The sequence below is a fragment of the Erythrolamprus reginae genome, chromosome 1, assembly GCF_031021105.1.
Source record: "Erythrolamprus reginae isolate rEryReg1 chromosome 1, rEryReg1.hap1, whole genome shotgun sequence".
Lineage (NCBI taxonomy): Eukaryota > Metazoa > Chordata > Lepidosauria > Squamata > Dipsadidae > Erythrolamprus > Erythrolamprus reginae.
The window spans coordinates 142,493,397-142,515,980 of NC_091950.1; the positions used below are offsets into that span (position 1 = coordinate 142,493,397).

The 22,584-nt window shown below is 40.9% G+C and overlaps 2 protein-coding genes across 3 annotated transcripts; one reads left to right on the forward strand and one right to left on the reverse strand.

The window, feature by feature from the left end:
* Window positions 1-3,728: 3,728 nt before the first annotated feature.
* Window positions 3,729-15,682, reverse strand: TMX2 (thioredoxin related transmembrane protein 2). Its single transcript, XM_070726894.1, has 8 exons — window positions 14,866-15,682; window positions 13,204-13,264; window positions 10,695-10,808; window positions 9,630-9,706; window positions 9,382-9,488; window positions 7,145-7,210; window positions 5,110-5,239; window positions 3,729-4,971 (listed from the first exon to the last, which is right to left on the reverse strand). The coding sequence occupies exons 1-8, from the start codon at window positions 15,052-15,054 to the stop codon at window positions 4,825-4,827; spliced, it is 891 nt and encodes a 296-aa protein (XP_070582995.1). The 5' UTR covers window positions 15,055-15,682; the 3' UTR covers window positions 3,729-4,824.
* Window positions 15,405-21,914, forward strand: MED19 (mediator complex subunit 19). Of its 2 annotated transcripts, none has more exons than XM_070726904.1 (5): window positions 15,405-15,655; window positions 17,216-17,472; window positions 19,146-19,242; window positions 19,961-20,055; window positions 20,238-21,914. In XM_070726904.1, exons 1-5 carry the CDS (start codon window positions 15,448-15,450, stop codon window positions 20,304-20,306), a joined length of 726 nt encoding a protein of 241 aa, XP_070583005.1. In that variant the 5' UTR covers window positions 15,405-15,447; the 3' UTR covers window positions 20,307-21,914. The 2 variants fall into 2 exon arrangements, with proteins under 2 accessions (XP_070583005.1, XP_070583015.1); XM_070726914.1 differs by having other exon boundaries at window positions 15,406-15,652.
* The last annotated feature ends 670 nt before the right edge of the window (window positions 21,915-22,584 follow it).

Here is a 22,584-nt window from a genome sequence, read left to right on the forward strand (position 1 = left end):
GCAGACGGGGCGTTTTGAGTGACGTTCCGTAACAACCAATCACAACCAAGGGCTACTCACGCGGGGGTCTTCAAACCTGGCAACTTTAAGACTTGTGGAGAATTCTGGGAGTTGAAGTCCACAAGTCTTAAAGTTGCCAGATTTAGGGACCCCTGCGCGTGTTCTTTTGCAAGTGGGCGTGGCGGCGGGATAGCAAAGGCGGCGACTTTTCTATGGAGCGGTAGACAGGAGTCAGGTACAGTACTGTATTCCGGCCGGCCTAACATAGTTGGCGGAGCAGGTAGCAGCACCGGTCAGTGAAAGGGGTTGCACTGCGGGTTGGAAAGTTAAAGGTACTATCCTGCATTCTTCTGCTCTTCCATCATTTTGAGCATATTTTGAGCATTTTGACTATCTATCTATCTATCTATCTATCTATCTATCTATCTATCTATCTATCTATCTATCTATCTACCTATCTACCTATCTACCTATCTATCTACCTATCTATCTAATCTACCCACCCACCCATTTATTGGATTTATATGTCGCCCCTCTCCGAGGACTTGGGGGGCTTACAATATATATTATAAACAATAAAATACAGTGTCTAAATCCAATTACCAGTAATTAAAATTAGATGGACAGTTTTAATTAGTTGCTCTGCTTCATTCAGGGACGGGACCCATCTTTTTGGCTCTTCCGGATCGCCCACCACTTGGCAAGAGACAATGATGGAATCCTAACTTGCAGCTCCACTGAGAATCTTGCAATATATAGATAATCCTCAAGTTACAACACTTCATTTAGTGATCGTTCAAAATTACAATGGCAATGGAAATAAAGTGACTTGTGGCCGGTTTTCCCCCACCCCAGTTATGACCTTTGCATCATCCCCGTAATCAGGTGATCAAATTTCACATGCATGGCAACTGGTTCATACTTACGACTGTTGCTGTGTCCTGGGGTCATGTCAGTGAAGGGCTGTAAAATTTTTTACTACCATATTGGGCGTGGCTTATTTTGTGGGTGTAGCTTGTCGATCATGTGGCTGGGGGTGGTTTAAAGGTCATGTGACTGGCTTAAAGGTGGCCAACTCAACTCACGTCAAGGATTTGGGTTAGGGTGCCTAGCCTCTCCTCGCCTCAAATAGGTACAATTTCCCTATCTATTTATTATTACCGAACATCCAAAATATACTATTTAATTCTATGACATATATGTACATACATATTACACATAGGCACACAAAAATATACATAATCTACTATATAAACTGTATGTGTATACACACACGTGCGCACGCACAGCTCTTCTAAAATTATACACATTCAATCTCATTTATTGCGATAGGAAAAACATACCCAGAGCCCAAAAGGGAAAAAAAGAAAAAGAAAATCAAAAATTTTCTATCGGTTCTGCGTACCTGACTGTACCCGTAGGAACCTTTCACTGGGTCATGTGATTTGCTTTTGCGACCTTCTGACAAAGTCAATGGAGAAGCCAGATTCTCTTAACAACTAGGTTACTAACTTATCAACTGTAGTAATTCATTTAACTACTAGCAAGAAATGTCATAAAATGGGGCAAAGCTCATTTAACAAATGTCTCATTTAACAACATAAATTTTGGGATCCATGGTGGTTGTAAGTCAAGAACTACCTATACAGTTAGGATATGCTGCCCAGCCCTCTAACAAATCTAACTCTACATCCTTTACCTCTTGGGAAAAGCTCTTCTGCTGTCAGACCCCACTTATTTGCTGGGTACATACAATAAATGTAATAACCAACCAAGCTAATGAGAATAGATATTGTACAAAATCAACAAGTGACTTATAAGACTCAATTGCAACTGCAACTATAGTTAGCTTGTGTCCGTATAAATTATTAGAACCTTTAAAAAACAGACAAGACAAAGAGCCATTGGTTTAATGGTTAAAGCATGAAACTGGGTTGAAAGTCAGGCCGTGAAAGCCAGCTGAGTGACCTTGAGCCAGTCATTCTCTCGCAGCCCAATTTACCCCATAGGATTTTTAGTTGTGGGGGAAATAGGTGGTGGTGGATATGTTCACTGCCTTCTGAGTTTTGTTTTGTTTCCAAAATAGCAAAGATGGATATAAATAAATTAATAAGATTGCTCATATTGGGAAAACATAAATCAGTAAGCAGGATCAGAAGCTGCCCTGTGGAGAAAGGCAGATGCCCAAGATACCTCGAAATTCTAATAGGATTGAGGCAATACAGACTTGAGAGAAATGCGGTTCCAGGGGGTATTGTTTATGGATCATTGTGTTGTGGGAAGTGTGTTTCTCCAAACATTGAGCTGAAATCTGTTACTCTGCTATTTCCATCGGTTGGTTCTATTCCTATCTCTGGGGCCAAAGCCAACTTCTTGGTTGTCTCCTCCAGAAAAGAGATGGGCCGTTGAAGACGACTTGCTCAAATACCAGGTGTAACATCTCCTTTGTTTGCCACTGAACAGTTTTGTTTTTGTATTATTATATTTTTATTTTATTTATTTATTTATTGGATTTGTATGCTGCCCCTCTCTAAGAACTATATATTTTGAGAACAAGATTTTAAGATTTAATTGGATTTGTATGCGGCCCCTCTCCGAGGACTGCGGGTGGCTCACAGCCTGTACAAAAACCAGAAAACAATAATAACAATCCAATTAATAATACCTTAAAACAATCTTTAAAATTCTAATTAAAAAACCTATCAATACCATTTATCCAACAATCATACTAAAAACATTCATTGGTTGGGGGGGGGGGGGGGGAGATCTAAAAACCCCAGGCCTGGCAACAAAGATGAGTTTTTAAACTCTTTTGGAAGGCAAGGAGTGTGGGGACAGTGCGAATCTCCAGGGGGGGGGGGGGCTGATTCCAGAGGCATTAGCAGTTACACTTTTGAAAGTAGCATGTCTTTTCTGTTTGTCAAATCAGCAGAGCCCATACTGATAAGAATAGGAATTCTTATTTAAATAGATGGAGGATTAGAATCAAGATTTAGTTAATCCTTTTAATGCAAAACATGGTAATCTGCTAGGAATGAGATGGGCTACAAATATTGTGAAATAAATAATAGAATACCACCACCACCCATTTTTTTTACTGCTTGCTTCACTCTAGAATACAAATGATACAATGGATATATATATCCCAGAATACCTCCGGGACCGTCTTCTGTCGCACGAATCCCAGCGACCAATTAGGTCCCACAGAGTTGGCCTTCACCGGGTCCCGTCAATTAAACAATGCCGTTTGGCGGGCCCCAGGGGAAGAGCCTTCTCTGTGGTGGCCCCGATCCTCTGGAACCAGCTCCCCCCAGAGATTAGAACTGCCCCCACCCTCCTCGCCTTTCGTAAACTCCTTAAAACCCACCTTTGCCGTCAGGCATGGGGGAATTGAAACATCTCCCCTGGGTCTATACAGTTTATGTATGGTATGCTTGTGTATATTTTTGCTTTTAATAATGGCACTTTTAGTGTTTCTTTTAAATTATTACATTTGTTATATATTGTCTATTATTGCTGTGAGCCGCCCTGACTCTACAACAAATCTAATATATATGTCTAATATATATATTAGATATATATATACATAGACACCCTAATAAATCATATGAACCCATCCAATGTGAATCTCATTTGTTTTCCACAGATCTTCTATAAATGTATCCTAACAGAAAAAGCGACGGCCTAAAAATACTGCCGGATAAAGAATGAGCTGAGACTTGAGCAAATTGATTTAAACATTAGAAGACTGTATTTTTTTTTTTTAATAAGCCAAAGTCAAACGATGAAGGCAGGAACTCCATCAACAATCTAATAAATCAATTAAAGATCACAGGAATACAACACTCCCAGATTTATTAAAGGCACCTGTACAAAACCATTAACGGAAGCATGAACATGGATGAACCGTGTGGATTTGCAGAATTTTCACCTAGAGACAAGCCCTCCATCTTCGGAGTGCAGCAACTAAAAACGCTAGGACAGACTTGCCCAACCCTTGTTCTACCCAGTTAGCCACACTGGCTAAGAACGTCTGTCAATATAGTCCCGGAACATCTGCCCCATTAGTTAAATCCTGTTTAGTGCAGTATTAGATGGACGGTAGAAACAGCAGTTCCTTCAAGTCAAACAGCCACACTAAGCTACCAGCTGTTACTATAAAAGACAGATCTTTTAAAGCTGTACATTAGCCACTGATTTTCTGGCACAACTTCAAGTTCAGCAAATATTCTACTATTGCCCATTAGCTTCTAAAAAGAGAAAAGACCACAAGATACCACAAGACCTTTCTTAGTAACAATAACAATGACAATAATAGGGCAATGGGTAGCAGTAGCAAAAAACAGGCCAAGAAATGCCAGTATCTTCTCAGAGCAAACCTTCAGGAGTGAATGGAGTTGATTTCATGTGAGATGTGGGTTTTTTCCAACTGTATCATTGAAATAATATCGATAAAACAAATAGATTTACCCTCCTATTACAGTGTTTTCCTTAGCAGCTCCCACTAATTTCCAAAGAAGCAACTTGCATTCTACGGTGATATTCTCCTCGAGGAGGTCACCAAGATTTTTGGCTGGCTGGTTCTATTATTTAAATATCAGTAGTGACTCCTGGAAAGAAAACTAGGAACAAAATAAAATGTAGAAGTCCACGGCCAATAGCAGAGCCCAGAATGACACATATCTTAGTGATTACACACATCTCCCAGCACCATCACTGTTTGGGTGGAAGCAGTCTTCGGATGACATCCCGGGAGAAATGTCAGGATGGAAACAGAAATGGAGAGCTTAACAGTGAGAGCATTATGGTCCAGTCATGCAGGCACTATTTGTCTTTCTTGCTTTCCCCATTAGGATGCTCTGTGATGGCGGACTGTTCTGAGAACTCTTCAAAGTTCTCATCTGCATGCTTGGATATTTTCTTGGCTTTCTGGTATAGCTCATTCAAGTTGAATTCCCGGATCACATTCTCCTGTAAGAGAAAGATATATGACTGTTGCTTTGTGCCAGCCTCCAGCTCCCAGTGCGACAACAACTCAGCTTAAACAATTTAGTAATTTGTCAGACATTTTAGTACCGATCTTTGCTTACTATCAACTTAAGGAAATACCTCAGAAAAGTTCCAAGAAACTGCTCGTCCCTTTTTATCAATCTGTGGCCGGCGCATCACCTCTTTACCACCTTGGAAAAGGATCAGTGTAGGCAGCTGCTTAGTGAGAGGAGAAGTACTGATTTTGTACCTATGAAGAGATGAATGAAAATTCAAAAATAATTTGTGAAAAGTAGCGTGTAATCAAGTTAGTTGTCCAGTCAACGAAGCAGTGGAAGTGATGTGCCGGTGCCTGGAGGATGTTGTGGCCCGGATGGGTGTCAACAAACTCAAACTCAACCCAGACAAGACGGAGTGGCTGTGGGTCTTGCCTCCCAAGAAGGACAATTCCATCTGTCCGTACATTACCCTGGGGGGAGAACTATTGACCCCCTCAGAGAGGGTCCGCAACTTGGGCGTTCTCCTCGATCCACAGCTGACATTGGAACATCATCTTTCGGCTGTGGCAAGGAGGGCGTTTGCTCAGGTTCGCCTGGTGCACCAGTTGCAGCCCTATTTGGACAGGGAGTCATTGCTCACAGTCACTCATGCCCTCATCACCTCGAGGTTTGATTACTGCAACGCTCTCTACATGGTGCTATCTTTGAAAAGTGTTCGGAAACTTCAGATCGTGCAGAATGTGGCCGCGAGAGCCATCGTGGGGCTTCCTAGATTCGCCCAAGTTTCTGCAACATTCCGCGGCCTGCACTGGCTGCCGATCGGTTTCCGGTCACAATTCAAAGTGTTGGTAATGACCTTTAAAGCCCTACATGGCCTTGGGCCAGAATACATCTGGAACCGCCTTCTACCACAAGAATCCCAGCGGTCGATAAGGTCCCACAGAGTTGGCCTTCTCCGGGTCCCGTCGACTAAACAATGTAGTTTGGCAGGCCCCAGGGGAAGAGCCTTCTCTGTGGTGGCCCTGGCCCTCTGGAATCAACTCCCCCCAGAGATTAGAATGGCCCTCACCTTCCTTGTCTTTCGCAAATTACTCAAGACCTACGTTTGTCGCCAGGCATGGGGGAGTTAGGATATTCCTTCCCCTAGGCCATTACAAGTTATGTAGGGTATGTTTGTGTGTATGTTTGTGTGTCCCACAGAGTCGGCCTTCTCCGGGTCCCGTCAACTAAACAATGTCGGTTGGCGGGCCCCAGGGGAAGAGCCTTCTCTGTGGCGGCCCCGACTCTCTGGAACCAGCTCCCCCTAGAGATTAGAACTGCCCCTACCTTCCTTGCCTTTCGTAAACTTCTCAAAACCCACCTTTGTTGTCAGGCATGGGGGAATTGAAACATCTCCCACGGGCCTATATAATTTATGTATGGTATGTTTGTGGGTATGTCTGCTTAAAAATGGGTTTTTTTAATTATTTTAAATTTTAAATTGTATATTATTAGATTTGTTATGAATTGTTTTATTGTGTTGTGAGCCGCCCCGAGTCCACGGAAAGGGGCGGCATACAAATCTAATTAATTAATTACTTAATTAATTAATTAATTGATAAATAAATAAATAAATGTTTGGTTTTTATAATAAGGGTTTTTAGTTGTTTTATTAAATTGGATTGTTACATGTTTTTTTATCATAGTTGTTAGCCGCCCCGAATCTGTGGAGAGGGGCGGCATACAAATCCAATTAATAATAGTAATAATAATAATAATAATAATAATAATAATAATAATAATAATAAAATACATAAATAAATAAATTGAATGAAAATTCAAAAATAATTTGTGAAAAGTAGCGTGTAATCAAGTTAGTAATATTTTCTGGCCTCATGAGCAAACAGGCAGGCCAAGGGCCCACTAAAATGATATTTGCAGGTAGTACAGTATCCATAATTATGTGTAAATTTGAAATGTGCGTCTTACTACCGTCTGCTACCTCTTCTGCAGTCCCAAACCTAACCAATTATACTATGAGATTACCAACCAATATCCTCCCTTTCCCGCAGTGCCCTGCTATTAGAAAGTAAATCTTCCCAATGTTCTCTCTCTCACAAATCTGGCATTCTAGTCTGTCTAAACATCCTAGATAGGTATAGAGGCTGAAGGCTTACCTGGTGCTGACGTCAGGGTAGCGACCCACATCAACCTTTCCAAAATTCAATCCAGTGCAATTATATCTGGTAAAATATAACAGGGATTACCATATGCATGGAAATGCCAGCAGGAATTTGGTAATAGCAACGATTTTATTTATTTATGTACTTATTTTTTTATTAAATTTGTATGCCGCCCAACTCCCGAAGGACTCTGGGTGGCTCACAAGAAAGATAAAAACATCATTAATATCAAGATCATTAAAAACATCTATTAAAAACAATTTAAAAACATATATACTGTATATCTTTCATTCTGGTCGGAATTTATAAAGATCAATGGCCCCAGGCCTGCCAGAAGAGCCAGGTCTTCACTGCTTTACGGAAGGCCAATAGGGTAGGGGTAGTCCTTTTTAATGTAGTGGGATCTTAGCTGATAGTTTTAACTAATTAGATTTGTATACATATTGTTTTTGTATTTATCCTGTGAGCCGCCCTGAGTCTTCGGAGAAGGGTGGCATACAAGTTTAATAAATAAATAAACAAACAAACAAACAAATGTAATAATAATAATCATAATCATCTTGGGGAGAAGCAAATTTCAGAGGGTTGGGGCAGCCACAGAGAAGGCTCTCCCCTGCGGGCCCACCAGTGAACATTGCTTAGTCGACGGAACCTGAAGGAGCCTGACTCTGGTCATTGTGAGCTATGCAATAGGAGGCGGTCCCAAAGGTAACTTGGCTCTGAGCCATGTAGGACTTTAAAGGTAATAACAAACACCTTGAATTGTGTTTGAAGACTAACCGGAAGCCAGTGCAGCTCGTGGAGAATTGGTGAAATGTGGGTGTACCAACCCATTTGTGTATACATCTAGTCCTAGATGTCTTACAAAAGCAGTTTGCAAAGATTGTCCTCCTCTTTCCTTTTTCTTCATTGGAAAGCAAGCAATTTTTCTCCGAAGTCTTATCCAAATTAAGCCAAATTATTTTCATTATAATTATGTGTAACAGGCTTCCCCCAAAGACACACAATAAGATTTATGAACAAATAAGATTCAAGCTAAGTTAGACAAAAGTTTTTTCAGTCTAAGTGGAACTGTACATAACACAACTGATTTGCTTTTTTTCTTTAAGCTACAGTTATTACAGTATTACAAAGAAAGCAAAGCTTTTTTTTTTTTAAACTGAAAAAATAGATTCTATACTGTGGCCATCTGCTGGCTATTGCTGGAAGCAACATACATTATCAGTAATTAGCTACCAAAAGTCAACCAGAGAATAAAAGTAAACAACATGCTGAGTAGGAAGGCTTACATTCAGGGTTTTCCCCCCTAGTATTTTGTTTTATTTTTCTCCACACATACAGGTACTGTATATCTTCAATGAATAACAATATCTATTCTGTCCCAGTGTTGAGCTCCCCAAAATAATATGCACACCACCGGATTAACTAATAAAGGTTTTACTATTTACAAAAGTCTTATGCCTATTGAGTATTTTCAAAAAGGTAGAAACTAGCAAAAGCTTCACTGCACTGATTATAAAGTCTTATCAGCCAGCCAGAGTCCCAAGAAGAGATAAACATGGCAGTAATTAGCAATTTGAAGCAAGATTCAGGAGCATAGATGTACAGAGGTTGGCTGGAAGCCCGGAGCTGATTACTGCAGCCAAGAATGTGATCCTTTTAAACACAAGCCGAAGACACAAGCTGCCACAAGATTTCTGAAACGAACTGCATTGTTCTCTTCATGGAAGCATTGTGACTCCCCTTTAAATAGCCTGAGGGCGTGGCCCAGTAGCCAGCAGTGCTACTCACGAGGAAGCCTCCTCCTGAGTAAGCACTCATGCCTCCTAGAGGCCCTGCGAATCCTAGCATCAAGAAGAGGCTCTTCCTCTTCTCCTGAGTCACTCATCTGAGGAGGTGCAGAAGGCCCTGGTTGCTCATCAGTCTTTGACACTTCAAACTTTTCAAATGCAGTAATAACTACTGAAAAAGATGCTGTTTTGTGATTACAACAATCTCAAGTCTACCAGCAATGCAATAATCAAGTAAAATTAGAAGCTGCAAGACATATTAAAGCAGTGTTTCTCAACGCTGTCTGGGGAATTCTGGGAGTTAATTCTGCATTAAAGATAAGCGTGCTGGAAGGAGGAGAATGGATATATGTTAAACAAATGCTTTAGGAAGGATACGGATCTTAAATTGCTCCAAAATCTCCTTGTTTCAGAATACTTAATCAAATACAAATCACTCACTTGAGAGACAAATCAGCATAGATAGGAGCAAATGACTGACATTCATTGGACCAGTTAGCAAAGAATTCCACAATCCAGGTCACTCGCTTGTCCCGGGCTAGTTCCTCCTGTAAAAGAGGGATCTTTTTGACAGCCTGCTCATCATGCAGAAATCAACATTACACATGATCTTCTGTTAGCTGAAAGAAGTCAGAAATGTATCCAACTCTTCCCAAAACAAGTGGTCTGCGAAAAACCAAAATACTCACATCTATGGTTTTATCGCTGAAATATTTGATGTGTTCTGGGCCCAAGTACAAAGGTGGCTTGCAAGTCATCAGGAACACTAAAAATGCACAAGAAGCAGGTCTGAATACTAGCCAGGATGAGACGAGGAAGACACACATATACTCCACAAGTGAACATGGTCATTTTATCTAATTTTTTTTAAAAAAATTCTGCATTAGAGCGCTATTTTTTTTCAAACTATATTATTAATAAAATTTGTGTGGAGGGTGCGTTGGAAGTAATAAAAGGAGAGAGGTAAATGGGTAAAATGGGAAAAGAAATATTAAAAAGTCTGAATGGGCAGGAAGGCCAGGAGTGGGCTTCAAAAAGTTTAGCAAGGGATTCTCTGCCCGGTTGCTGGGTGGGCGTGGCCATGGTGGGCGTGGCCTATTCAATCTCCTGCACCACGGGGAGCATTTTTACTGTTGATGGGCTCCAGAGGCTTTCCTTGAGCCTCCAAGAGAGCAATAACAGCCTCCCCGGGTTCTGTAGGCTAGAAACCGATCCGATTTTGGCCTTCCCGATTCTTCTGTTAGGCTCTTTTTAGCCCTCCCTGAGCCTCCGGGTTCACCCTGCACTTACCTGCATCCAAAACAGGTAGGTGGGTGGGGCCAGCCAGGAGTGGGATTTGGGGGTTCTCCGAACTGCACAGAATCTTAACTAGAGATTCTCCCAAACCCCTGCGCACCCCCAGCAGTCCACCCCTGAGGAAGGCAGTTAGGGAACAAAGAAAGGCAAAACAGGGAAGTAATAGAAAGGGAGGGTTGGTGAAACCAAGATTGTGTTTCTTTTTATAATAATATAGGTTGACAATATCTAGATATTTCAGACAGAGTAATCCGGGAAAGTTTATCCTGTTGTCACCAGAAATCATGATAAAAAGTCAGAGAGACAAAGTGAAAAACCAGAGTAATGCTTTCAAATCAAAATCCCATGCATTAGATGATCAGGATGCTAAGAGCATTATTTTAAGCTCAAGGCCAATTATTTCTGGGATCAATCCCTACATGAAGAATGTAAATAGAGCCCCGTCCCAGAGATCTCACCTAAGCAGAGTGTGAGATACAGCAGGCCCATCCGGATATCAAGACGAAAGAAAAGGATGACATTGGCCACTTTGCTGAACATAAAGATATTCCCCACATGCTGGTCCACAGTGACTTGAGAAACAGAGATAAAAAACAGATGATTAGCAGGCTATTATAAAACACTCCTGGATCAAGTAATGACCTACTGTAAAATCAGACAACCTGAAAATCAATTTACAGCATTATATTTTTGTAATTCTTGACATTTGGGATCCTCAAATTTTGCACTGCTATAATTCACTACAATGATAAATTAATTTGTCCAACCTTCACTCTCAAGAAAAAAATTAAGGACTTCACTGGGCTTTGGACTGAGTAAAACTTTGGAATATGTTACAGGTACTCCTCTGTTTACAACCATAATCAGGATGTTAACTTGGATGTAGATTAAAGTAGTCATTAAGTGAGAAATCAGGTGATTGCTCCAACTCAACAACTGTAATCCTGGTATTCCTGGTTGTGGCTATTAAGTGATCTTGTGGGCCATTAAGCAACTGGAGTCCCAAATAAGAAGCAGGGTAATGCCTCAAAAGAATGAGAAAGACTCTAGGAGGCCCAGTACAGGCCATGCATCTCTTTCCATTGAGGGGCTGAAAATCCTTGCTGAAATTCAAACAGGATTTTTAGCCACGGATCAAAGAGATACACATGCATGGCCTGAAGCACCATTGCTGAGGCACACTATACTTTTTACCTTACTGTTCTGAGTCTTCATTCAGAGACTGACTGGCCTCAAGACATAGCCTAGGTTTTCCTTTGAAAGTATAAATAAGTTCTTTTTATGATGAGCTCATATGCAAAAGTCAGAGCCCTGTCAGGTTTCTAGCCTTGAGGTAAGTAAATCAGAGAAGCCCAAACTTTTGTCTTTGGATAATGACTCTTAAACAGAGTCCCCCCAGAGATTAGAATTGCCCCCACCCTCCTTGCCTTTCGTAAGCTACTTAAAACCCACCTCTGCCGCCAGGCATGGGGGAATTGAGATACTCTTTCCCCCTAGGCCTTTACAATTTTATGCATGTTATGTCTGTATGTTTGGTTTTTATAATAATGGGTTTTTAATTGTTTTTAGTGTTGGATTATTATTATATGCTGTCTTATTATTGCTGTTAGCCGCCCCGAGTCTCCGGAGAGGGGCAGCATACAAATCCAATAAATAAATAAATAAATAAATAAATAAACAAACAAACAAATAAAAAAAATTAATAAACAAACAAACAAACAGCATTTTTAATTAATCACATTTAAGCAGTTCATTAGCATTATTCCATTGCAAAGTTAAACGGAAAGGCTCAGCAGAAAAAAAATGTCTATAAACACCTAATAGCAAGACATGGATATAGCTGCAGTAGAAGTACTACTAAAATATGCTTTTAAAAAGATAAATACCAGTCTGCCATTTTCCAAATCCCTAGTGGGGCTCATTTTAGAATAATTATGTTTTTCTCTTATAGGAGTAGGCATTACACTTGCACACACAAAGTTAACAGTATCAAAATTTGCCTCACTCATTGCTTGGGACAGTTTGCCTGGCTTTTAGGCAAAGTAGGAGCATGTTCTAATAGTATCCAAGCTTTGCAAGCTGATGTTCTTTAAAAAATGGTGATTCTCTTCCCACCTCACAACTCCTGATCATAAAATGTATAAAATTTTATGCATTTCCATTTTAGTATTTATATAGTTTTTTAAAACTAATAATTTCCTTTTAATCAGCAACCACTTTTGTATCTGATAGCTTCCTACATTTAAGGAACAGAATGAAATGAATGAATAAATCAACCAATCACTGGAATGAAACCAATGTACACACTATTTTTGGAAGTTTAGGTTATATTCTGCCATTCTTCTCCCATATTTGACTCATTATCTCAAGCACTATATCTCTATTTCACCCTTATTGTCCCTCTATTTTCTTTGCTTGTTCCTATGCAATCATATACTGTAGCTGCATTAAATGCCTGAAAGTGTTGTTAACCATTATGTCTTTAGATTATTCCTACCCATACACGAAGCAAATTCCTTTTAAAGCCCCTCCTATAATAGGAATGCACCAAGAAAATTAAGCCACTGTATTCTGGGTGCCTTGCAGCTCTTTGTCTGATTTACTGTACAAAGATAAGACCATGGCTGTAAAGGTCCCACATGCATTCCATTGTGCAGCAGCTGTTTATTCAGGTTGAAGCAGTCTGATTATCCATGAGAACAACTTCTAGTACAAATAAAACATACCTTTGAAGTTTTTTCCTCAATATTTGAAAAATGACAATTAAAAATTCATCTGCTGTGTAATACACTATGTTTAGAATTGGGGATACATATTCTAAGTGCACATCCCCATATTCTAACCAGTTGTACATTCCTCCCTGGTTCATAGAAGAGCTATGAGTAAGGGACTGAAAAAGAAAGACCAAGAATCTGAGACACAGGTGAACAGTAGATATTCTTCCTATTGACAAATAGCATTACTTACTGGATCGGCGATTCTTCATCATCACAATGGCACTCAGAAACATCAAGATCTCCACTTCCCGCTAAAAAGAAAGCAAAAATGGGTACTTAAGGAGTAAGTAGGAGTAAAGGGGAGGAGTAAAAAAAAACAACCCCTAAATAGACACAAGAACAGAATTAAATGCAAATCACTTTTCAACATCATAGTATAGCTACTGCAAATTAATCTCTGGTATCATTACACAACTGTCCATTTTGGAAACAAAGGCCGCAAAGCAAGCAGATGGATGTGCAATCTTTTAGTGTGTGAATTCAGTTGTGATACCATACATTGGAATCTAAATATATTTGGGGTATTTATTAAATAGTTTACATAATCTGGTGGCTGGGTAAGGGAAGATGGCTACAAATAAATGCAATATGTAAATATCTGAATGAAAGGGAGAATAAAGAAGCACTATTTAGGGAGGAGATAGAGTTAGAGAAAATAATAAGAGAAAAAACCGAGGGTACAAAGGCGCAGGCAAGCAATATATATAAGATGTTAGTGAAGTCAGACGGGGCTGTTATCCAAGGATTGACTAAATGGTGGCAAAATGAGATATAAGTAGAGGTACAAGAGATGGAAAATACAGTACAGAATATAAGGAAAATCAAGAATACAAGAGTTAGGGAAATGAGAAGGAAAATATTACACAAGTGGTATTACACACCCGTTCAACTTGCACACTTTCAGCAGAACGTTAAAGGTATCTGTTGGCATGGGTGCCAAGATAAAGGAGTGTTTATGCATATGCTCTGGGAATGCCCAGTGGTGCAGAACTTTTGGCAAAAAGTGCAAGAGGATATTAATAGGATATTAAATATAAGATGGATGATTACTAAGGAAATGGCAGTACTGGTAAAAAGTAGTGAGATGGGAGAATACAGAGAAATAAAACAAGCAGTGATAGAAAGCGCTCAGGCGGTAATAGTCTTGGGGTGGAAAGACGCGACAAAATGGACAATGCAAAATTGGTATAGGTATATGGTGGACCACCTTTAATTCGAGATTATGGATAAAAGGATGAATTCGATTAATGAAACTGATTTGCAACAACTGATGGGGTGATGGGACAAGGTAAGAGGATATATGGTGAGTAGGATCCGAGACCAAGCTATAAGAAACAAGTTGGAATCACTCTATAACATGTAAATAAATATTTCACTCTTGGGTTTAAATGATTTATACAAGAAATACCCCCAACTGGTGGTGGCATATGATCGATTGTCTGGTGGTGGGCACAATCATTGAGCACATGTTATATGTTGTGCGTGTTTTATATTATAAAAATCAATAAAAATATCATTAATAAAAGAAAATCTACGAAAACACACACACACACACACACTATATCTATCTACCTGTTATCTACTTGTCTACCTATTTGGATTTATATGCCGCCCTACTCCCAAAGGACTCTGAGCGGCTTACAACCAAATACACATAAAAATGCAAATACGGGATACGTTCAATGCAGGCTCGGATTCCGCTTGGGTCGCTAAGAAGGTTGGGGGTGGGGAGGGCCGGGGGAGTGCGAAGCATGAAAAGGCCTGCAGGCACATGGAAAAACGGACCCATGGAGCCATGCAAGCCATCAAGGAGAAGGGCCGCGGGTCTCCTCCGTTCGCAAGCCGATCTTACCCAGTCGAAGTCGCAGGAGTTCCCGTCCTCCCGCTGGCTGGGCAGTCCGTGGCATAGCGGCGGCACCTTCCGCACCAACAAGAAGGCTGCCGAAAGCAGGAGGGAGAGCGGGTAGTAAGGCTGCGCTAGCCAGCGGCAGAGCCCAGGCACCGAGTAGAAGAGGGCCAATAAAGGGGCCAGCACCGCCATCTTCACCTCCCGCCGACCGAGATCCGCCGCAAAGACGGCCTCCCCGCCCACCCCGGAGTTCCCGTGTTTTTTTGCTTTTGATTGAGCGGTGGGTGACAACGTCAATCAAAGAAAAGGCGGGAGCTCGGTTGGACCTCGCTGTGTCCTGATTGGCTGAGAGAGCATCGCGCTGAAACACTTCAGAGGGACCGCTTTCGCTCTCATGACGTAGTTCCGCCGTTTGAAAGCGTGTCGTTCTGCTAAGCAACCTATCGTTATCATACAGTCGAGTTCCAGGTACGGTAGCCAATCCTACGCGGAGGATGGGTCCCCGCCTTCCGATGATGCCAGAGCAAGCGTAGAAAAGCGTCCTACGCGAAGCCAATAGGAGGAGACTGCGCAAAGCACGCCGGGATGATGGAGAATTTTTCTGCTCTCTTCGGAGGGACAGAACCTCCTCCGTCTACAGCAGCAGCCGCGCTAGGCTTTGGCCCAGGAAAACCAGGAGGACCCGGTACTGGACAGCCTCCTGTAACAACGGTGACGCCGGTCGGAGAAGAGACAGGACGCAAAGTGGCGACAGCCAGCGGTCCTTTTTACCTAATGCGCGAGTTACCAGGTAGTGGTTTATATAGAGGGCTCCGTAACCAATTGCCGCCTAGAGGCGGGCTTTGCTTTTCTAGTCAGTGCTGCTTGACGGATTTGATACGTCACGCCGGAATGTGCCCAATGGGATGGCTGATGGGCAGTTGCTCCGCCTTTTGCGGGAACGGGCTCAAACCGCTGTAGAGGCTTGACGGCTGGGCTGAAGCGCCAAGTGGGTGGGTACCTCGCGCGACTGGCAGTTTCTCGGGCTACTGAACGAGCAGGAATGGCTTCGTGTTGCATATCTTTGGCGGCGTCGAGTTAAAAGCCGTCGAAGTTTCTCGTGGGAACCGTGGCGGGAAGAGTTTTGTATCATTTGTGCGAGAGTGAAGGAGTGTGTGGCCGCTTGGTATTCCTCCCGCAACTGTTGCTTCTTTGTGGTTCTGCGTGGCTCTTCAAAAATCCGACCTCCTCTGAAAAGTTGTACAATATCCACCTTAAGTCAGTATAGGGCAGCCAAAATTTTTAATGCCACACTATAGGCGTGACTTATTTTGTGGGCGTGGCTTGATGGTCATGTGACTGGTAGGAGTGGCTTATTGGCCATGTGACCAGGTAGGAGTGGTTTGACGGTCATGTGACTTGCACATACTAAAAATATTTTTGAACAATGAACCTAGAAGTTAACTTTAAGAGTGTCTTCCTCTACAGATACACTACTTTGTAAATTGTTATTTTGTTGTAAATTGTAATCTTAAATAAAATTACCATTTAAAAAAGTAGGTTTTTCTAATAAAGAGAACTAAGAGTTTATAAGCAAAATAAAACAAAAACTAGAAAGAATTGAATAATTAAAAGTGTTCAAATGGATTAGTAGCAATTGACAAACAGATGGGGGAAAAGTATATTTCCAAGCATGCCTAGTTTGCTGTAGCTACTGAAGTAGTAATTCTTAAAGAACATCCAAACAATTACCAATTTTACAGAATTTTTAAACAAATATTTTACTTACTCGCTCATGTCAGGGATAAAAGCCGTATTATCTCACTTCAAACATTCAGGGAGGGATGAAAGGAATTATTTCTGACAGACAAATTTCATAGGCTTATACTTAATCAGAATACAAGGAGCACATTATCTTTTTTTTCCTAATAGTTTTTTTAAAAATTTCCTTCCCATGAAAGGTAATGGGGGAAAAAGTGTCCTGGGAGTTCTAGAGCTGGGTACTTTTGTCTTCCTATTAATAGTCAAGTCAGACTATTAGTAAACCAAATTCAATATTGTATTTCCTGCCTAGCCCCTCCCTCCCACTGGCTGGCTGGCTGTTGGGCATGCAGAAAGCAACCCGTAGCCTGGACTTTATTCGCTCTGAGCCATCCAGGGTAAATAAAGCCTTTGCTTTCTCTGGGGCGGTGGGAGAAGCTTCTTCGTAAAATAGGATTTGTATTATTGTCACTGTTATTTACAGAAAGGACCTGGTTTCAAAATCAGCTTCTACCAAATTTTAGGGGTTTCTTTAAAAAAGTATCTGTGCTGTTAATTTAAGCAAAACAATCAGTAACATTGTTACTTTGCAATGTTGTTCATTTCTTGCCAGGTACCACAGAACTAACGGGAAGCACAAATTTGATCACCCACTACAACTTAGAGCATGCCTACAATAAATTCTGTGGCAAAAAGGTGAAAGAGAAGCTCAGCAACTTTCTGCCTGACCTGCCAGGAATGATCGATTTGCCAGGTTCACATGATAACAGCAGCTTGCGTTCTTTGATTGAAAAACCTCCCATCTGCGGTAGCTCATTCAACCCTATCACTGGTACCATGCTAACAGGGTTTCGTCTCCATGCTGGCCCGGTGAGTTCTACTTTGGAAGAAAGACATATTGTACTGAAGAATGTTTTTAACTATTATAAACAAAACACACTGTGATGCCTTGAATGAAAAAGAAACTTGCCAAACTAGTAACTAAGAATACTACAGATTTGTAGGTTAAAGCCTGACAATTATTAGTTTAGAACCTGAATATATATTCACCTCTAAACATATTGATTATCAGCCATATGGCAGTGGAATTACATTATAACCTAGATACAAACAAATAAGTAATTTAAATGACAGAAAAAGACTGCAGTGTAGAAATCTTGAATATTTTGTCTACTTTATGACACATTGACCATTTTGTACATTCTAAAAAAGGAATTCAGCTATTGAATAGATATACAGTATTGCCAGCCGCAATGGTGGGTTGCTACCAGTGCACTAGGCGACTCTGCACCGGTAGTGACCACCAGATTGTGCAATTTGCACGCGACCGGTCTGGTGCCAGTCCTTTGGGCGGCGCCATCTTTTTTCTTGGATTTTTGGTCTTCTTTGCTTCCAGTGCATGTGCAGAAGCAAAATCTCGCGAGGGAACGCTCACACGCGCGTGCATCCCCTCACTGGATTTCAGCACGTTTTTGGTTGCTGCGCAAGTGCGGAAGCAAAATCACATTAGGACGTGTGCACACACATGAAAATCCTCATGCTGCGCGTGCACCGCATCGGTAGCAGCAGGTAGGAGGAATCCGCTCCTGTCCAGCCACCATAATGAAGTGGACTGGAATCTTTTAGAATGCCAACTCTGTGGGACCTAACCGGTCGCTGGGATTCATGCAGTACTGTACATTTGGACTTATATGCTGCTTTGTAGGGCTGTAAAAGACCCAACAATCTGGGTCCTCATTTTACCCACCTCGGAAGGATGGGAGGCTGAGCCAACCTCGAGCAGTGGTGAGATATGAACTGGTGAACTACAGCTAGCAGTCAGCTGAAATAGCCTGCAGTGCCTCACTCTAACCACTGTGATTAGTCTAAGGTCACCCAAGTAAATTTGTCTAGCTGAGGGTGTAGGGTTTTTTTAAAATTCAGAGTCTTCCCCGCTCCATTGGACTGCGATACTGTGCTGGTTCTTGTTTTAAAGCCAGAAGACTTTGCAGTGCTGCATTTCTAAAGTTCGAAGCTGGAAGTGATAAACATACAGGTGGTCCTTGCTTAATGGCCGCTCAAACAGCAGTTCACATTTATGATGGTGCTGAATAAGTACGACTTACAACTGGTCCTCATACTTATGTTTGCAGTGTCTGGCCAGTCATGGCCCTCAGCTCACAATTATGACATCACAATGTCCCACAGTACATGATTACCATTTCCAACCTTCATTTTCAACTTCCAACAAGCAAAGTCAACGGAGAAGCTGGCAGGAGGTTGCAAATGGCCACCATTTGATGTTGCCCTTCATAACAGCAATCCGAAGTGCTAGAACTGTTGTCAGGTTTTACAAACACATCACTTAGCAATAAAGATTGTGGTCCCAATTGCCATTGTGAAGGGAGGACTATTCTGTACTATCTGTAGTATAAATTTTTCTAATAGATATTATTTGATCGGCTTGCAAAAGTTATAGACCTGAAAGTCTATTATATATGTTTTCTTCAACGGTACTTGGGAAGTTCATGTATTGATGTGCCTTTCTGTTTCTGTTACACCAGTTGCCAGAACAATGTCGCTTAATGCACATCCAGCCACCTAAGAAAAAAAATAAGCATAAACATAAGCAGAGCCGAACCCAAGACCCTGTCCCTCCAGGTGAGACGTCTATTTCTTAGGAGATATAATAATAATGTCCCCACAAACATCTGGCTGATATAGAATTTTTCAGTCTGATCGCCTAAATCTTTGATGGCAAATCTATAGCACACGTGTCGGAAGTGGCACACAGAACCATCTCTCTGGGCACATCAGCCATTGCCCGTTGCTTTTCCGAGTTCTGGTGTGCAGATGTGTGCTGGTCTTCTCGCGTGTGGGAGCACTGGAAACCAGAAGAGCAGCTCTCTGGCACGCCTGCACACACTGGGAAGCTGAGCTTCCAGTTTCTTGCATGTGCATGCACACTGGAAGACTAGATAACAGGCGTGCATACGCACACCGGAAACTGGAAGCTCAGCTTCCCAACACACATATGCTCACCAGGGAACTGCCCTTCCAGTTTCTGGTGCTCCTGCATGTACACACCAGGGAGCTATTTTTCCAGTTTCCAGTGCTCCCCCTGTGCACGCACACTCCCGCTTTGGCAAAAAGGTTTGCCAACACTGGCATAAGTTAAATCACTCCTTCCTTCTAGAGCAGGGGTGTCAAACGCACATCGTCATAGCAGCGTCACATAACATATGGGGACTTCTTTCTCTTTTGCTAAACCGGGCATGGGCGTGGCCAGTGCATGATGCACCCAGCCCATGGGCCGGGAGTTTGACAGCCCTGTTCTAAAGCAATTGGCTTCTTTAATTGCTCTCTCTTATTTTACTAGAAACGCCCTCAGATTCGGATCATAAGAAAAAGAAGAAAAAGAAAGAGGATGATCCTGAACGAAAAAGAAAGAAAAAAGAAAAAAAGAAAAAGAAAGTAAGTTGGAAAATAGTTTCCAGCTGTTGATCTTGATATTTGTAAGTTCATTGTAAAACAACGAAGTACTTTGCTTAAAATTTGGCATCAGATCTAAGATAGCTTTTGGGGCCAAGAAAATCTATATGGCTGTTTTATTGCCTCTGGAATTTCTTATTTGTGTCTTTTTTTTTTTTAAATAGAACCGCCATAGCCCTGAACATCCAGGTGTGGGCAGCTCACAAGCCAGTAGCAGCAGCAGCCTCCGGTAGGGTCCTGCCCAAGATTATATTAAACAGAGTTCTTCGTGAAATGCTAGAGACATGTTGAGAGGAGGTGGAGACGGAACAAGGACGGCAAAGCCACAACTACCTTGTATACCATCTTCTTTTCATCTTTTGAAGCAGTATATAAAAGATTATATTGGATGGAGCTTCAGGACTTCATAGCTTTCTCTACAAAGAACACACAGACTTTACTTGGGACATGGAGGCTCATGCCTTTGTAGGGAAATTATGTGTATTGTTTGTGTTTTGTAAAAAAAAAATGATCCTGACTAAGTTGGGATATGTTTGTCTCATATTTTGATTAAATCTCTGTGGGAGGAGATGCTAATGATTTGAAGAAATCCTGACTACTGGACTTTTCCTGTGTTGTATTGCAATCAGTCCTGAATTATTTTGCAGTTAATAAACTGGGGGCAGAAATTCCAGAAGTTGCTTGAGATGTAGGATGGGTAATAAGTAGTCTGATAAAAACACCTTATGTGACTTAAGCTATTTTGGCTAGAGGAGAAGAAAAGACAAAATTTTAAATTGTCAGGAGAGACAATATAAGGTTGGATTTCACTTCCATATTATTAGTTTTGTGTGGAGTAGATCTGCTTTAAAATAACATGAACAGCTAATATAAAGTATCGACCAAAATACATGTAACGTAAAACATGTCAATAGGAAATGATCATCTGTGAATTAGAGGACAAGATTGTTACAAAACTCTTTTCTTCAAGAATCACTTATTAGGTAGAGATTTTTCTACACATTCTCTTGTTTAATTAAAGAACTAGATTTAATTTTTGCCAGGAGGAAGGAGAAATATGAGAGATTTAAAGCCATTTCCAGGAAGCTCCTTTTTCTTTCCTTCTGTTAGCATCCTTTGCTCTCTTTGACCTCGCTACCTCATTACAAAAATGCTGGCAAAAATTGTTACTTAAAATCATCTAATTTGCTTCTAATTTTGGTTTTAAACATCAAAAAGAATTATAATTTGGCTTCATTTTAAAACAACTGGGGGAAAGATTTGGTCTTTGCTGCCTCTTGCTTTTGCAAAAGAATAAGACTTTCAGCAATGCCTCTTATGATCAGTTTAGTGTAATAGGGGAGAACCCTACTAAATTGTCCTTTCAAATAAAATGGTGAGGGGGCATTTAACATAGGGACAGTTCTGTACATGGGCAACTAGGCAGCAGCTTTTCATAGGACTCCTGTTTTGAGCAAAAAGGTGGCATTTTCATCTCTTTCCACATCTATAGCTGATTTTGTTTTAGAGAAATCATAAAGCTATCAAAAATAGCTGGGATTAACTTTACCCCCAATATTGTGGCCTTGATAAAAGTAACTATTTTTAACCAAAGAAAAGGGTTGGAAAATACTTTCAGGGACCTTCCCTATCATACTTGGTTATTGAGAAATTGGTTCTGGAAAATGTTTCTTTTATAGCACTTGAAAAGCAGATGGAAATGCTTGGGTTGACAATATTTAAATTTTTTCTATTGATTGATTCGATATTCTAAGTGACTTTTATGCTCCTAGCTTGTAAAGAGCAGCTTGCTTCATCCCAAAATAAATATCTTCCATAAAGTAGAGAAATCATTACACCAATTTTGTGTGCAAACTTATTCCTTGACTAATTGGCTTAAAGGATCAAAGAAGGGTAGGATTGGCAACTGTTGTATCTTATGCAACAGCCTTAAAACATGGTTATTTATGTTTGTTCTTGTATCTTTCATTGATTTAGATAGGAAGGAAGTAAAATAATAGAATTATACCTTACTGCTGGATATCAGGAGAAAGAAGGAGTTCCTGTTCCCTCTTGAATTGATTTAAGGAACTAGAAGGTTAATTCAAATTTATAATCACAAAACCAGTGATAGCGAATTGAAAACAGAAGTTGCTATACTTGTTATAACAACTTTTGGAAATTGTTGAGTCTGCTTAGGCAGGGAGAGGTTTGTACTAGGTGAACTATAAAAGCCGAATGTAATGTAATGCCTTCAATGTTACAAAGTACTTATGGATGACAGTATCACTATGCTAGAAAATAGCCTGTTCTTTAGCATCTGTTATTTCCCTTCAATTGGTAGGAAGTTGCTGTGGGGGAAAAGTGAATGGGCGTTGTTTATGAAATGAAAACCTGAAGTGGGTAATTGTAAGCGAATTTAAGCAACACACCATGGTGAAATTTTCAGTTGTCGAAAGAGGCCCTCTAGTTAAAATTCACCATCAAATTAGGTTGCTTATGGCAATCAGCATGTTGATGTGAATACTGTGC